Source organism: Etheostoma spectabile, unplaced genomic scaffold, assembly GCF_008692095.1.
Source record: "Etheostoma spectabile isolate EspeVRDwgs_2016 unplaced genomic scaffold, UIUC_Espe_1.0 scaffold00018250, whole genome shotgun sequence".
Taxonomy (NCBI): Eukaryota; Metazoa; Chordata; class Actinopteri; order Perciformes; family Percidae; genus Etheostoma; species Etheostoma spectabile.
In genome coordinates, this window is record NW_022604179.1 from 470,668 (window position 1) to 487,542 (window position 16,875).

The window sequence follows — 16,875 nt, forward strand, 5'->3', positions numbered from 1 at the left end:
AGCCTAAATCGTAATCACGGTTAACAATTACTACTTGCACAGCCCTAACGTTACATGAAGTCATAGTAACAGTAGTAGTTTTATCCCTCAAATTACATCAGCAATATGGGATGTATAAAGTTTAAGTATTAAATGTCATCAGAGCATCATATCACTCTTTTATAAATATTTAAGGTAACATATTTAACACTGTTTACTTTTGTGGTGCTCCTTTTGCAAAACCATTTACTTTTCTTTGATAGGTCTTCTAACCCGGAAACTACGTCATTTCAAATTTAAAAAAAAGCCTCGTATAATGGTATAACCTTACATTGACAATAATGTTCAATTAATAGAAAAACAATACATTCTGATAAAATGTATGACCAGCCTAATTCACAGCCCCTCGCTGCGGGAAGTGCAGTCTATAATTAAAAAACACAACACGCAAGCTACACAAGCTAGCTAATTCAGCTGTTGACACTTGTTAGCTAACGCTAGCTAACAAGTGTCAACAGCTAGCTAGCTAGCTTGACAGTGTTACAGATAGCATAAGCGAACCGCCAAGTAAAAAACGGTGTAAATGGCTAATTAACTAGTGTAAATATCTGCTAATTTGGCGAAGACCTCGCTTTTTTACATTAACCAAATAATACGCTACAGTTAACTAGCTAGCTAGCTAATGTTACTTAACCCTAAAGACGACCAACAGTCTGCCTGGGGCTGGTGCTTATGCTCGTTATCGACTTTAGATCAAGTGCACTGATTCTATTTACCCAACATGACTTGTGTGGGAGATGAAGACTATCCGTTCCCTGTTGATGACTGTCTGTTTGCGGAAACATTTTCTCAAGACACCGTATACACTTTACTTGGGCAAAAGATAAAGATAAGACAGTTGTTCGGTGCCAATCTCGGCGTGGCTGCCCCGGTCTGGGAAGCTGTAAGAGACAACTTGGTCTATGTTGATGTAGTGAAAATATATTAGCGTGAGCTTGATTGCCGATATAAAGGTGTGTATTTGTGTGTGTACGCAGGCGCTACACTTGTGTCGTTACTTTGAGGAGCAGTCGATTGAGTTGAGAGGAAAGCGCATCATCGAGCTGGGAGCAGGGACTGGTGTGGTTGGTATCTTGGCAGCACGCCTTGGTATGTTGTTCCTTAATTTTTTTCTGTTATTGCGTAATGCATTCACGTTATTGTGTGGGCTGCATTTATATTGTAACGCTCACCCCTGTGTTGCAGCGTTGAAGAAGGAGGCAATAACTGGTTTGCAACTTCTGTGCATTTATTTTATAACACAGCTTAACTCCGGTCACTGTTTGCCGTGACCACGCCGAACATTCAGTCCACAACAACGGAACAAGGAGCTCTTCCTCTACGGCCCAAACTCGGTCCCCCCCCCCCCCCCCTCTCAATAGAACCACACTGACCTCTGCTGGTAACAGTAGTGCATAACTAACAAATATGAACATTAGCTTAACTGATGAAGCTCAGCTCATTACAATATCAATCTTTCCTGACTGGATGTGTATGTACATGGAAGGTTATTTTATTTTGCTCCCTATATTTGGGAGTGACGCCAAATTCGAAAAGTGGCATGCCACTATAGCTAGTGGTATAGCGCATGGATGCATTATAGCGGCGGATGGGCTTATACCGCTGTCCTCCAGATAGTGGTGGGCGATACTGTAAAATTTGGTATCGATCCGATACCAAATACATATAGGGTCCGTATTGCCGATACCGATACCAATACGATACTTTTTACTTAAAAAAATACTTTTGTGTAGGGGAGAGCATTTCATTATTTCTGAGGTGAATGAATGATCAATTCTTTAGGCAATTTTTTTTTATTAATGTATTGAAGTGCACAAAATTATTAGTTATTAGGCACTGTAGAATGAATACAGAGAGTCGCTGCTCCTCTGCGCGTTGTGTCAGTGAGTCACGTGACGGCACAACAACGAATCACAGCAGAGGAGCAGGAGGGGGAGGAGGAGCAATGTGGGCCAAGATGTGAAAGCGGCGTTTGCTCAGGAAGGTGGAAGACACAAGCAAAGTACAGTGAACGTAGAGGAGAGATATCTAAATTAAAATATCGATTCAATTACAGTTGTATCGATCAAATACCAATACCAGCGTTGGCATCGATACTATCGATATTTAGATCGATCCGCCCACCCCTACTACCAGACAGTAACTTTTCGATCTTGGCTACTGTCAGTTAGCTCTGTCAGTTAACTCAACCCCATTCCCAGTCTACAGATATGCAACTCTCAGTTGTTTTTACAAGAGGCGCTGCTTGTCAAACATTGTTTATATTGTCACAGTTGCCTTATTGTTCTATATGGTGCATGATGCACCATATAGAACAGATGCACCTTGCACCAATCTGTAAATAAGATATTTAATAATTAACTGCATTGTTTAAAGCATCTGGAGTTGAGTTTCATTGACAACACATTGAAATAACATTTTCGTATCTTGACAGGTGCAGTCGTGACCCTCACAGACCTTCCTTTGGCTCTCCACCAACTTCAGGTTAACATCTCTGCTAACATGCCATCCAGTGGTTGGCCTACCAGCCTTCCCACTGTTCTCCCTCTGTCCTGGGGTGAGGACCACATGAACTTCTCTTCTGACTGGGATCTGGTGCTCTGTGCAGATATCATTTACCTCCCAAAGACTTACCCACTGCTAGTGGAGACACTAGCCCATTTGTGCAAGAACGGAGCCGTGGTTTATCTCTCATCCAAAATGCGAAAAGAGCATGAGACTCCAGTTTTCTATGAGGAATATCTGCCAAGCAGATTTAATGTGGAGCTTGTTCACTATGATGGAAATCAAAACATTAACATCTACAGAGCGTCTTTAAGGAAATCTGCTAGGTCTACTGCACTAACACCAGTTATGACTGTTACGAATGTTTGAAAAAAAAACAAAAAACTGACAGCTGTGTTTTACAAAATGCGCAGTTGTCATTTTGGATAATCCACTGTTGATGTCAGCCTTCTATCAAGTGACTGTAATTTGAGTTTCAGATCATTTTTAACTTCTAGATGCAATTTTGTGTTTTATAAGGCAACTAACAATTTGTACAATTATTTGTACCCTCGTCAACACTGAAGAGAGCTTTCTCTCATTGGGTTTTCCCTGTATTGACAAATGTTTTAGTCAATCAATTCCTTAAGCCTTAAGATTTAAAAAACAAAATTGTGCTAGGTTTAATGTCAGAAGTCATGTCAGAGTTGAGTGTATATGGATGTTTGAGATGCACCAAATACTGGGAGGTTGTTGAATAACTACTTCTTGTGTACTTAGGTTTGGACAAAAACTTGCAAAAAATCTCAAAATGAAAAAGCCAGTGAGGCACCGAAGGAATACATTTTACACAAGGAGTAAAAACGTGGCGTATTTGTGAGGTACATTTCATCATTTTTGACAAGCAAACAAACAAATAACAATGGCATCTCTCTTGCCCTGGTAAAACAAAAAAACCTGAGCACCCCCTGGTGTCTACCTGGTATTATCCCTGCTTTCCCAAATATGTCAACTTCTGCTGGTGGTTTAGACTGCCTAGTCCCTTCAAAACAAAAGCACTAAGAGGTACTCAAAGTAACTGCAATAATGATACTGATGTCTATTCAAACACGTTCAACTGTACGAAAACAAAACTGCAACAAAATAAATGAGTAAATATTTATTACTATTAACTATACTATTAAATATAATTAATAGCTCCAAGATAAAGTGCTATTTTAATTTATCGCTATTATTTATTATAAATATAATATTAAATATTAAAATATATTAAATATTATATTCAGTTACTTGAGAAATCTTTACTACTAATTTCACAATAGATGTATTAATTATCTGCGGAAAAAATAAAGTTTGTAATTTATCCTCAATTAAGTATTCAAATGATTTCACAATTGTCTTCAAAAAGTGCCTAAAGTGTGATTTTGAATTATTTAAAAAACAAATAGATTTTAGTTGAGAGATTTGTCTATCTAAAACAATTTTCTTTCATGGCTAACACATTAGTCCTGATTACAAATGGTACATATCTTTTTGTTTCTCACGTGCATCAAAGCACTTATTGTGAGCACATTAAAGTTTGGGACCAGTAACTGTAAAGGAGGGTTCAGTTTTTGAGGTCGGTTGCCATTGTCACGGGTCATGGGGCTTTTTTGTACAGTAACCATGGCTAAATAAGTGCAAGTTCTAATTGTGATTTTATGTTTAACAACTCGTATACTCAACTTGTGTTTGTGTCAGTCCTCAGCTTCTCATGTCTTGACTTGTTTTCACTGAGATGGGGATCAGCGCTGCCGTTACAGCTTTAGGCTGCAGTGCAGGTCTGCTCATGATCACCTGACTGGAGATTTTAGGTTCTGCCTTTTATCACTTGTCTATGTATTTATGTTGACTCCATGTTGTCATTATCAGGCACAATGTAGTTTCAGACACAAGCTTGACAATGTTATCAGTGCATGTCTTGAAAAGAGTTTAAAGGCCCTGAAAACCAAGTTTCTCAATTAGCTGCTTACTATGAGTGACTTGGTCCTGAATAGGCCTACCACATTTTCTTTAAAAAAAGGTGACATCATGCAAGCACCAATCAGGGTGCAGGCACATTTGGATTAAAATGTGATGACATCTTTGGGATCGGGGACAGAGCCTGGCAGTCCCTAACCTCTGACACTTTCCACAGGCAAAAATCCACAATGCCACATCAGCCGAGATATTTAAAAAAAAAAAACTACTTAAAAGCTCCCTGTTCACTACAGCATACGGATCCTGCCTGAATCCTGTTATTCCCGGCAAACTTTGCCACCACTAAATCCATGCATTCATTCAGTTTGTTACTTGTTTTGCCTTCATGCAAAGCGTCCTTGGGTTTCTTGAAAGGCACTAAGAAAAACCAAGCTATTATTAAATTAAAATACTTTTCAGGGGCTTTAAATTTAACAAGTGGGAGTCCCATTAATCCTCTTCATTATCAATCAATCCACCAATTAACATTTGTAAAAACAGTGATACTAACAAATATATATGTGTGTGTGTGTGTTTGATGGGGGATGTAATATTTGTTTTGAATTTAATTGTATTGAAATAAATAAAACCCAAAACAAAGTTACCTCATCGCTAACTATTCTGTCAACATCAACAGATTGCCCTCCCTGCAGCCTGCTGTCTGTACGTATTTCATCCCCTCTCTCCTGCTCTCTGCTGATGCACAGACTTTCTGTTCAGAGAAGGAAAGCCTGTTTGTTACGCTGGAGAGTTTCAAAGAAAGGGACACAACACGTCCGCTGCCTGTCTCTCCCTCCGCTACAATTCAGCCAACAAAACAACAGATCCCTATCTCCATGCAGAGTCTGCTCTGCCATCGCGCCGAGCACCTCCCACACGCGTGTGATGCAAAATCCTTTGTTGTCATTCATGATACTTTGTAAAAATGTTATGGAAATTGTGCAATGAAGAAGTGGTGATGTTGACCATAGTGCCATTTGAGACAATTAGGAAATGTTATAGTTGACTGTCTCTTTCTGAACTAAATCTATGTTAGTTTTATAGATGTTGTAAAACCAAATCTGACTACTTCACATTAGTTTTGCATGCCTTTAATGAAGAATAATGCAGCTAAAGATGTACATTTCTAAAAATCTGATTAAAAAATTCCTCAGTGGTATTTATAACTGGGCAGGTTCATTGGATGAGAGGAGGATGGGCTACAGTAACAAGGGAGTGTGTGTGTGTGTGTGTGTGTGTGTGTGTGTGTGTGTGTGTGTGTGTGTGTGTGTGTGTGTGTGTGTGTGTGTGTGTGTGTGTGTGTGGAGTGGGAGGGGGACTGAAAACCACTGTCCTTTCAAAACAAGTTGTCCTGTTTGGACTTCATTAGATCTCATATCCCCTCATGAGCAGCAAGGACAATAATCAGCGATCAAAAGGTATGTGTTGTATGTGTGTGCCTTATCTCTCCATTTATGTAACAATATCTAAATTGAAGGTAAGACGTTCATACTTTTATTTTAGTTTTTTTATTTAGTATTATCATGCTATGTTCAACATACAACATGTCTGTTTTTAAATCTTTCGATTCAATTCACTCCAAGAACATACTGAGTTCACTATATGTTCCTTTTTTTCCACATTTCAGATCTGTACATCAGAGCAACAGATGGAGTTCTGGCCCGAGAATCAGGGGCAGTCCCCTCTATACTCCAAATTTGGTACTGTTCCTCGGCGAAATTGTACACATAAGTGAGTTCAGTGATGATTGATTGATTACTTTTTCAATCAGTGTATGATCATTGGATGATAGAGTTTTTTATGCTTGTTTGACCAACTTAAACTTAATTTGTTCTCTACTTTACAAACTTAAACAGTTACTGCACAGTAGTCCTAGGTTCTATAGACTGCTGTTCCACACTGCTGTTAAAATCATGAGAAACTGCAAGATTTTTAGCAACACGTTATTATTGCTGAAATTATTGCACAATTTCCACCATTTCACCCACAGCTACCATGACAGACATCAGGTACCCCATTATCCACTGTACTACGGTGAGCAGCAGGATCAGGGCAGGGAGTCCAGTCACTGGACTGTACCAGGATCAAGAACAGGAGGGGCACCACAGGAGTACACTAACTGGATGGACCAAGAGCCAACTGTCCCTACTTCTTCTCAATTCCCTTTTATTCTAGACCGTCACGTACAGCAGCACCAGGACCTTGGAGACTATCAGCCGCATGAAGGCAGAGACACAGAGTGGATAGCAGCTCAGCGAACAGTGAGGGAATATGAGAGAGGATTTCTGAGGGAGGGATGGCAGAGGAGGTGGGAGCCCTGTGGTCCTGTTCGCTACAACAGGGACGTTTCTGCTAAGAGGAGCGACAGCAGCTATCGAGAGCTGGAGGCTTGGGCAGCTCGATACAGCCATTCACTTCCAAGGAAGAAACGTATAGAGGCAGAGTTGAGGGGAGCTTCTAAGGGGCTGTTGGAGAGCAGCAGGACTCCAGAGAGGGACAGCAGGATTGGGACAGATCCTAGAGTGGTAGCACTGCAACAAGTCAGACAATCTGCAAACATCAGAGAATCAGGACTGTGGGACAAAGGGGGCAGACAGCAAGCACCAACCTATTATTCATCACAAACTCCTGCCACAGACACAAGCCACATGTTGGACGTCAAAGAAAAGACCGGCTACCAACGGAAGATATTCAGCCAACCTCCGGGCTATATTGCTCCTCCTCCCTATGGCATCTCACAAAAAGGTTCACCTGTATTGCATCATTGTGACACCAGTTGGGAGCAAGACGGCAAGAGGCAAGCCAACTGGTCTCAGTTCACACCCAGAAAGCATGATGTCTCTGTAGATCTGCAGGATCACAGAAAAGGAGAGAAGGAGGAGTTTACAAAATCAGAAGGGAATCAAAGCAGCTTCCCAGAGCACAGACGACAGGAATCAGATGCTTTATATGCAAGCAGTCCTTTTAGTATCCAGGAAACACACCTACAGTATGAGGGTATGTTGCCTCTTCAACAGCCACAAGTGTTACAAGCAGTTGAGAATAAAAAGACAAATGAAGAACCATCCTCAAAAGTCATTGAAGGAAGGAAGTTCAGGTTAAACAAAAAGACAGGTGGGATGACCATATTTTGCCTGGTGTCTCGAATAGCAGGCACCACAGAAACCCCATCTTTGCCACTTTGTACCTCGCAAACAAACACCGAATTAGGAGGCGTTTCTAAAGGTCTAAGGGACAGTAGTGGCAGTAATCATACACACAAACTTGCAGATGAGGTAGACTGCAGAGAGCCATCACGCACAGAGCAGTTAAATACTTCAGATGCAAGAAATGTCAAAGCCAAACAGGAGACACCAACTTGTGTAGAAAGTGAGATGCTTGAGGATAAAATATTGAACAAACCAGAGACAGATGGTGTTGTCCCGGACAAATTAAAGACAAATTATGCTTATTCTACACATGGGAGACAAGTTAGTGAGTCAGTGCAACCTGTGTCACTCAAATACCCTTTGTGGAGGGAGCCTAGTATCACAGGCAGGGCTGAAACTAAGAGTTCATCCAAATGTTTGAAAGCAAACAATGAGGAAAGAGAATCAGATGGTGTGCACAAGCAAGAAGACTCGAGTAAAGTTAATTCAATTGATGTTGAAGTAAGGAGACTGGACATCGAGACAGACAAAGAATCTGAAAACAGTAAGGTTCTACTGGTTATTGACACAACCTGTGTTGTTGTTAAAATGGAGTTGATTCCATCACCCAAGAAAGAGCATGTTCACTATTTACACACTGAACACAGTCCCCTTGATATTCAATCAACCGTCTCTCCTGAATGTCTCCAATCTGACCAAAACTCAGAAAGCAACCTCTTCCAAGTTAATGAAAGGCCTGAAACCCAACTACACTCAGGTCTCATGGAGAAAAAGGCACCTGAAAAAGAAAGTAAAATATCTTCCTTTTGCATGTCCTCATCTTCGGTTTCTGAAAGGGAAACATTGGAGGAGCGCGCTGAAAGGATCCTAGGAATCCCTCTAGATGACTGCACTACTAAGCAACAACGTGAAGATGCAAAGTTGATTCTTGACTCGTGTGTGGAGGACCAGGAGGTTCAACCATCTCCATTTAAAGATAACAACGTTAATGATGCAGCTGAACAAATCCCAGAGGACACAAAAGAAGAGGAACAGTCACAGAACCAGTTCGAGGTTGGCCAAACTGAGGAGGCTGTATGTTTGCAAGAGAATGATGGTGCCAAAGATCAGGTGGCAAATGAAGGTGCTGAGGATTTTGCAGGACTACAGGTTCAGGTGTCTAATCTTTCTGAAGAGAATGACTCCCAAATCAAAACTGACATCAAACCTTCACCTGAAATTGAAATGACTGAGGATCATCTGCTTAAACCCGCTAGTGAAGAGGGTAGTACTGAGCAGGAAGAAAATCAGCCTATTGAAAATGATACCTCCTCTAAGTGTCTCAGTCCACCCAGGAACCTCTCGTATCCTTCTTTGCTTTCACCCTCCCCAGACTGTGAAGCACCAAACCTTACTCTTTCTCTCATGCTCTCATCCTCTGATCTTGTCCCTTTAATGCATATTTTAGAACCAAACATAGAGGAAGGTCCTGATCCTGAGTTGAATGCCCTCAATTCCGCAAAAAACCTTGCTCTTCACCCTGAAACCGCATCTCTTCCTTACACCCCATCACCTCTTCCTCCTGGATCTAATGACTTTTCCCTAAGCTCCATTCCCCATACAGACCATTCCCCAAGCCCGTCTCCTCTTGATTTAATAGATCAAACTGCAGAAGATGTAGTCAGTGTTGAGGACCAGGTAAAAGAGGATGAAGCATCACAGCTAATAAACAACGAGATCAGTGACCCCTTTGAGGACCTTGCCAAAGATATGACCGATGAGCTGTTATTACAGCAACAATTTGAAAGTGGCCAATCAGAGGATGATGATACTGGTGTGAATGAGAGCAGTGTCACCAGTGGGCAACAAACAGAAGAAGCCGATAAGGATCCTACAGGCCATACTATGGAACCGATTCTTAAAATATCCAAAGAAAATGCCATAGAGGTTGATATTCTGCAGCAACAACATGGATGTGTCCTAGCAGAGGATGTTACTAGTGTTAAAGAGAGTCATATGACTGAAGAACAGCTACCAAAAGAAGTTGATGATGATCTTACAGGTCTTTTGGAACAGACTATATCCCAACAATACATGACTGACAGTCAAATTCAAAAAGAGGTCAACATTTTGCAGCAACAATTTGTTGATGGCCAAGAAGAGGTTGCTTTTTTAAAAGAGAGTCATAAGACAGAGGAGCAATCACAAAAAGAAGCTGATGAGGAGCCTACAGGTTTTATGGAAGAGACACTATCCGCAGAAAATGCTACAGAATCTCAAACTCAAATAGAGATCCACATTTTGCAGGATATTGAACCACAGACTGAAACCTCTAACTCTTCTCCTCCCTCAACTTCAGATTCAGACTGCGGGGTGTCTCAATCACCAGATGTGCTCTCACCCTCCAAGCTTTCTTCTCGGCAACACACATCAAACGAGTCAGATGCAGAGCTCGTTACTCCTTTGGTAATGGACTCAGTCTGTCCCCCACCTCTAAATCCTGATGCTGCTCCAGCTGCTGGCATCCCAAAAACTGTCCCACCTCTTCATCTGGACTATTGTGAAGAACCCCTTCAGTTCTTGTATTCCTTTAGCACCGATTCCCCCACAGAGCTGCCTTCCAGCTCTTCAACTCCTTTTCTACAAGAGGGAAGTGGAAGTGTTGACCCTGACTTAACCCTTAAAGAAGAGCCCCAGTATCCCAAGAACCTGTGGGATGCAGTTAATCGCATTAGGAAACATACAGCGCCTGACTCTGAGAATGAGGAGGAGGACGTGAGTGAGCCGTGGGATCCAGAGAGTGTAGTGGAGGACTTGGATGTGATAGTCGGCATACATTCTAAGAGGATAGACTTTGACGGAGCAGGGCAACAGGAAGTTTCAACAAAAAGAAGTGTTGAGGATGTAGAAGTGGGACAAATCCAGGCGGATCGGTGCCATGAAGAGCCTTTACATGCTGAAGAAGACACACTGTCATGCAGCAGCACCTGCAGCCAAGGCTCTGGGGACACCGTTATTGTAGCAGATAAGGACGAGGTTGAGGAATCGCCACCTGATTCCGGGATGGAGAGCAAGGCTGAGGGGGAGCGATGCTTCTCTGCTAAAGTAAAAGATGAGACTGCAGCTAAGGAAGAGGGAGATAATGATGCCAACGAGAGTGTAACAAATAAGTCTAGTCAGAGGGAGGAGTGCCTGGTTGAGATGGCGAATATGACAATGCAGGCAGTGGAAATGACAGAAACAGAGCAAGAAGATGAGGAGGTGGTAGTTTCCGTGCCCTCATAGGTCTCCGATGAAAGGATGATTGAAAGTATGTCTTTAAAATAATTGGATAAACAAGGAACGCTAGTATGATGTTGAGTTAAACTTCTAACAACTCTGTAGGCCTATCTACATTTGAATTGTGCCTAATAAGGAATGAAAGTAATTTCCTCAGTAACATTTTGTAGCAGATTTTTAATGTATCTTTTAGTTTTAGTCTAATCCTAGAGCTGTTATTTTTGATGGGTAAGTGATGATTCATTTACTGTTGTTATAGAAATGTAGCAATTTGACATCTAATATTGCCAAACCATCCGTTTGACAGATTTATTCTTGTAAAGTAGATCTTGCATACTTTTTCTTGAAATGTGGGTATCTGCTTTTTCTAGAGTGTTTAGGGTTGATACTGTATGTGGCTGTGAAATTATGAAAGTTGATGTAATAAAATATTGAATATTTGGATTGGTTCATGGTTTGATGATATTTCTGGCTAAAATCAAGCCATTGTTCTTTATTACAAGTGGATAAAACAACAATAAGTCCTTAAGAAAAATGGACGAACTTCACCTGCTGAAGAAGATTGCATGATCCAGCTGAAAGCTCCAGAACAGCTAGTAAATGTACCTTGTCAACCAGAAGGAGTCTAAAAAAGAAGTTCTCTAGTGATGACATAATTGTTGAGAAAAGTCCTACATTTCAGTTTTTTCTTGTTTGTCAGCAGTCCATTATTTTAAATACAACTATTACGTAATAAAGTATTGGCTATATGTGTCTTCTCATCTTAATCAATTTATTTATTGATTTGTTGTGTGAAATCATATAAAAATACAATTTCAGTGAAATATAATGTCAGTATTTACGCATTACAGCAGTGATAAAAATAATTCTCAAAGAAATTTGTCCAACAATACATTGAAAAAGTTATATAAACATCCAACAAACTGCCTACAGTATGTGGAAACATTAAGGCTGTTCTTAAATCATTATTATCAGACTATTACCGGAACTTATTTATAATAATTTGGATGCTATCAGTACAGGCAACAAGAGGTAGCCATTGAAATTAATCTATGGAGTAAAAGAAATATTTTAGTGAATTAATCAATTTTTGATAGTTTAGAAATTCATGTCAAATATATTTCCATTGATTAAAGACAAAACAGATGCAAAGAACTTATGTGTATATATATATAAAAAAGAAAATATCAGAACGTTCAAATGAGACAGAAAGTTAATTTAAAAGAAAATACACTTATACCAAAAATACTTTTAATCTAGATTGACAGTACAGCATGAAGACTTTCTAACGGAGTGTGAGGCTTTAATTCAACAATCAATGTGTGGACTGGAGCACACTCTGGTGGGCTTACACTGGAGTTCAGTTTTACTGGCTGAAGAAAACAGAACTTTAGTCTTGATACTTCAAAGTAATAACAAAACACTTTAAATATCGTAATTCAAGGCAATTACAGCTGATTTCTGTAGTGGTTAATGGAAAGAAGGGATGTCCTGCTCCTGAAGCTATAAACTATTTTATACTTTATTTGTTTGGTAAAAATATATTGTTCTGCTCTGGATTAGAAAGGCAGCATAGACGGAAAGTAGACCTTTTCTGAAATAATTACTGTTAAAATAAACTCATACATTTCATCCTTGGGTGTCCTTAGTCCTAATTACACACAAAGCAGTGTTTGAAGATTTTCAAAAGTTAGAATTTTACTTCCTTCCCAAATTTTCTTTTTTGAGTTTGCTGCAACTTTCATCTTAATTTCCATTGCCAGTTTCTTTGGTGAAACATGTTTGATCAGTTCATGAGGACATCTCCAACATCAACCCACTTACCTAAAACAGTACATTTTATGTTTTCTTAACTGTTATACATTTCATGTCAACAGTTACAATTCTTAAAGGGCTAATGGTGATCAGTCTTTGAAGAGTGTGACATTACATGGGAAACATTTCTTCAGCAATAAAGGCGGATTTTGTCATTTGGCTAGCTAGCCACTCAGATCATCTTACTTTATCACCTTACATAATGTGTCTAGAACTTTTCAGCTTTTTTTCTAATGGAATATTCAACCAAAACAAGTTATTCCTGTAATGCTGTGATCTTGGACAGTTCCATAAAAACTGGTAAGCATTAAAAACTACAGCTAAAGCTAAAAATATAATTTGGCATCAAATTACACGTTCATTGATGAGCATGGGTGAATAAAAAACATTAATGCACTTTTTCCTGGCTTCAGTAAGGACTTTATCAATGTAAATTAATATTGACTGAGAGACCACTTGACCAAATTTCAATCTGATCTCTGTGTAATTAAATTACAATACTTAAACTATATACATAATTAATCCTGTAAAAAATCCAATACGTACTGGGAAGTATAACTTAATTTTTGCAGTTTCACAGTTTCAGTTTTATCTGATGAAGAGCATCTGAAAGCAAGAGCCTCCATATGAAACACAGATTATTGAAAAGTATAATAACTTACAGTTTATAAAGAGGTGACAAGATGGTCCAAAGAAATACAGCTAAAAAAAAATGGCAAACTGGTCCTTAAAATTGTCACAGAACAAAGAAATAACACTTTTATTTTAAGGTTGATTTTCTACTATCTCGCATAGAAATGTGTACACATCTTCCACCACTGCCATGGCGTAAACCGGTGCTAAGACACAACTGAAAACATCACCCAACGTCTCCATATCAGCTGAGGAGAGATGGCAGCCATGGCAGGGTGATATCAAAGTTCGTCGTGCGGCACTTTCAGAGCATGGTCACATAGGTCTGCAGAGCACACAGGACAGGAAAACACATAAAATACAGCCGCTGGCGCTGCAGTGAAACCACATAACAGAAATGTGTACAACTAAGGATAAAAAATATATAAAAATCAGACATGTTGAGTCAAAAACATACCTGTCCTCTTGCTACAGAGTTTGTCTTTGACATTATCTGTCTCCTGAGCGAAGAATTCAATGACTTCATCTTCATGCTGCTCAACAATTGTTTCACACTGGAGAAAAAGTTTTTAAACTGTTACGAGCTGCACGATTCACAGCATGAGTCACAAGATTTTGGGGTGTGGGTTGCAAGAAAAATATTCTTAAATATTATCATCCACATCATCATCGACAATAAAAGCATAACAGAAAGCCGAAATGAAAGACCATTAAAACATATTATGATGCATTTTATGGAATTTTGTACTCACGGCAAATTTTAAACTGCCTGTAACTCTTGAATCCAGCGTGGCCTCTGAGAGGTCCATGGCCTCACCGCTCCGAGATTTTATCCTAACATAAGACTTCCTGTTTGTCGAAGAATCTGTGCGCTCACCATAGTCCCCCATCCTCTCACACACATTCTCCATCAGCTCGAGGAGGTTTCCCTCTGAGCGAGCCAGAGGAACCTGTTGGCATCAAAAGTCATGAAAAACTAAAAAGATGTGAGGTTTTTCTACAAATGCAGTAATAATAAATTAAGTAACAACACTTTATTTTGCAGTCCAGTTTCGTTGCTCATTAAAGTCAGGTAACAATATGAGTTTTTGACTGCTTTTTTGTTTCTCTACTCTCACCTTGCACTTATGACAATATCCTAGAGTACAGGGGGATGCCATCAGGTGTCTTGTGATGTCCGACCAATAGTCCCAAATCCAAACATATTCAGTTCATCATCATATAAGACAAATACATTTGAGAAACTAGAACCAGAGAGGATCACTTAAGCGATTGATAATGTATCAAAATAGTTGTCCAATCGTTGTCTAAGTCTATTTAGTTAGGTTAGTAGCATCTCATCCCAGTGAGAAACAGTTGATAAGCCAAACTGCTTAAATCAAACGAACATGTGCAGCACTACAGTAGTAAAGTGGTGCAGCCTATAAAGGGGGTTTGACACATTACTACGTGGCTGTGCTGCAGCCTCACCTCTCTGATGGACTGGCTGCCGTCGGGGTTGATCCTGAAGGATCCCGTCTGGATCATTTTCCTTGGATCTATTTGGGAGATGGCCCACTCCATCTCATCTACCAGAGCCCTGCAAGCTGCGGTGAGCAGAAGGAGAGCAACCACGCATTAGGACCTGTCTGTCCTGAACAAAGCGTGAGCGAGCGACTTAACATGCAGACATACAGTACCCTAAGTTACATACCTCCACATCTGATGTCCTGTCCTTGTCTGGCTGCCTGGCTGAAGCTCAGAAGGAGACACAGAACCACACATGGTGTGAGCAGAACGGCCGCTTCCCTCATCTTGCATCTAAACCCAGATTTCAGCACAACAAAAGCTGACACATCAACCGGCAAAAGAAACATTCCAGTGACTCTTTAAGAAGGTAGCCCCTGGTAACCTCTCAGCCACTGCTAGCTACAACGATGTCCGACAAGCATGAACCAGGGAACAATTCAGACACAAAACACACACATCTTGATACATTTTCATTCAACTTACAAATTTCTGGCAGTGTTTTCTGAGACCACCTTTACGCTTTTACACGCTGTTTCGTGCCATCGCATTCGGTGGAATGTGGTGACGTAGGCAACGGAGCTGCTGGACAGGATGGAGCCGCGCTCCAGACGGCGCCCTCGCGTGGCCGGGAAGATGCCAACGGCTTCGTTCCTTCCGTTTAACGTTATTGAGGCAAATCGAGTCGGCTTTTGGGTGATTCTTTAACTACGGTAGCCTATTTATCTTGTCCCTGTATGAAATAATAATTTTAAAAAAAACACACTTTCTTCACCCTAACGCGAACTTGTAAAAAAAAAAAAATCGTTTTCAAAGTATCATAGCGCAATCGTTCTTTTTATAATATATGAGGCCTTTTATGCATGGTTTTTGCTGTTTTCCCTCTGTCCCTAAGCCAGACTTTGTATTTTAAACCTCGGTTAATTCTAAATTAAACATTTAAATAATGTAGATTTCAAGAACAACAAGAGAATCTTGGGATCTGTTGTTTTAGGTTCAGGCCTAGGCCTACTTAGTAACCATAGAAACAGAAACTCCACAGTGGTATTTGCTGGACTTACAGCTGCAAAGAGGATGATTGCAACCCATTGGAAACCACCTCATGACCTATCTATCCGTGCATGGACCCTTTCCTTCTTGGATGTTGTGTATATGGAGCTCTCTACGGCGCATTCATGGAGCGCCAGGAGACTCTGGACACTTGGCTGGGCCTCGCTCAATCTCCAGCCTGGTTTAACTTGCACAGGTGCATGGTCCCTTGTCTCGTGTCTGTCTGTGTATGTGACTATTTCTGCATGTGTTGTTTTGGCTCCCTCCTTAACTTCTAACGTTACCTTAGAAGAAAGCAGCCTCTATAAACAACAACTATTACTAACATTAGGCTACTACAAACAAGGATAGCACATTTGTGTGAAACCTTGGGAAAAAAACTAGCTATAAAGTGATTTAACAAAAAGGAGCAAACAATTTGCTCAAATAGGTGCAAGCCAATTTTGAAAGTCAGACAAAAGCTACTCATGAAGTAACATTATTCACTGGGAGCCCTATAAAACTCCTGCAGGCTATATCATGCTTATTTTGTGATACAGGGGCTAAAATGTGCGACGTACTGCTCCTCAGCAAAAACATTGCTGCTGTGAAATCAGACACTGATGTACTGTAGGTGAATTCCCCAGCAGTCATAGTAGGAAAAGTAAAGATACTGTCTTAAAAGAGCAACATGGTGTTTGGTCTTCAGAACCTATATTTTAATATTCAGTAGGCTGGATGTTAAAAGGCCACCAATAACAACCTATCTAGGTGAACTTAGTAACATTTGGGAAAATGAGCTTTATCTAAACTAATTTCTAGTAAAAAAGAAATAGCAACATGATGATTCTGTTAATGGGGATACACAATAAGGAGCCGCTGAGTGTAATGCATTCTGCATTCTGCGTTTTTCTATAAGATCTTTATGAATACGATCCAATGTACACCCCAGTAATGCATTCTT

At 40.2% G+C, this 16,875-nt stretch overlaps 3 protein-coding genes across 5 annotated transcripts; 2 read left to right on the plus strand and 1 right to left on the minus strand.

The window, feature by feature from the left end:
- Positions 1-498: 498 nt before the first annotated feature.
- LOC116679873 (EEF1A lysine methyltransferase 3) lies at positions 499-3,295 on the plus strand. The gene is made up of 3 exons (XM_032509375.1): positions 499-922; positions 1,017-1,128; positions 2,474-3,295. Exons 1-3 carry the CDS (start codon positions 761-763, stop codon positions 2,911-2,913), a joined length of 714 nt encoding a protein of 237 aa, XP_032365266.1. The 5' UTR covers positions 499-760; the 3' UTR covers positions 2,914-3,295.
- Positions 3,296-5,887: 2,592 nt separating this feature from the next.
- LOC116679871 (uncharacterized) lies at positions 5,888-11,375 on the plus strand. Of its 3 annotated transcripts, XM_032509367.1 has the most exons (4): positions 5,890-5,939; positions 6,149-6,221; positions 6,512-9,801; positions 9,844-11,375. In XM_032509367.1, exons 1-4 carry the CDS (start codon positions 5,906-5,908, stop codon positions 10,932-10,934), a joined length of 4,488 nt encoding a protein of 1,495 aa, XP_032365258.1. In that variant the 5' UTR covers positions 5,890-5,905; the 3' UTR covers positions 10,935-11,375. The 3 variants fall into 3 exon arrangements, with proteins under 3 accessions (XP_032365256.1, XP_032365258.1, XP_032365257.1); XM_032509365.1 differs by having other exon boundaries at positions 5,888-5,939; positions 6,512-11,375; XM_032509366.1 differs by having other exon boundaries at positions 5,893-5,938; positions 6,147-6,252; positions 6,512-11,375.
- A 1,273-nt stretch (positions 11,376-12,648) lies between these two features.
- Positions 12,649-15,630, minus strand: LOC116679874 (protein canopy homolog 2). Its single transcript, XM_032509376.1, has 7 exons — positions 15,369-15,630; positions 15,070-15,176; positions 14,847-14,962; positions 14,129-14,326; positions 13,834-13,930; positions 12,868-13,701; positions 12,649-12,837 (listed from the first exon to the last, which is right to left on the minus strand). The coding sequence occupies exons 1-6, from the start codon at positions 15,431-15,433 to the stop codon at positions 13,658-13,660; spliced, it is 627 nt and encodes a 208-aa protein (XP_032365267.1). The 5' UTR covers positions 15,434-15,630; the 3' UTR covers positions 12,649-12,837; positions 12,868-13,657.
- Between the last annotated feature and the right edge of the window lie 1,245 nt (positions 15,631-16,875).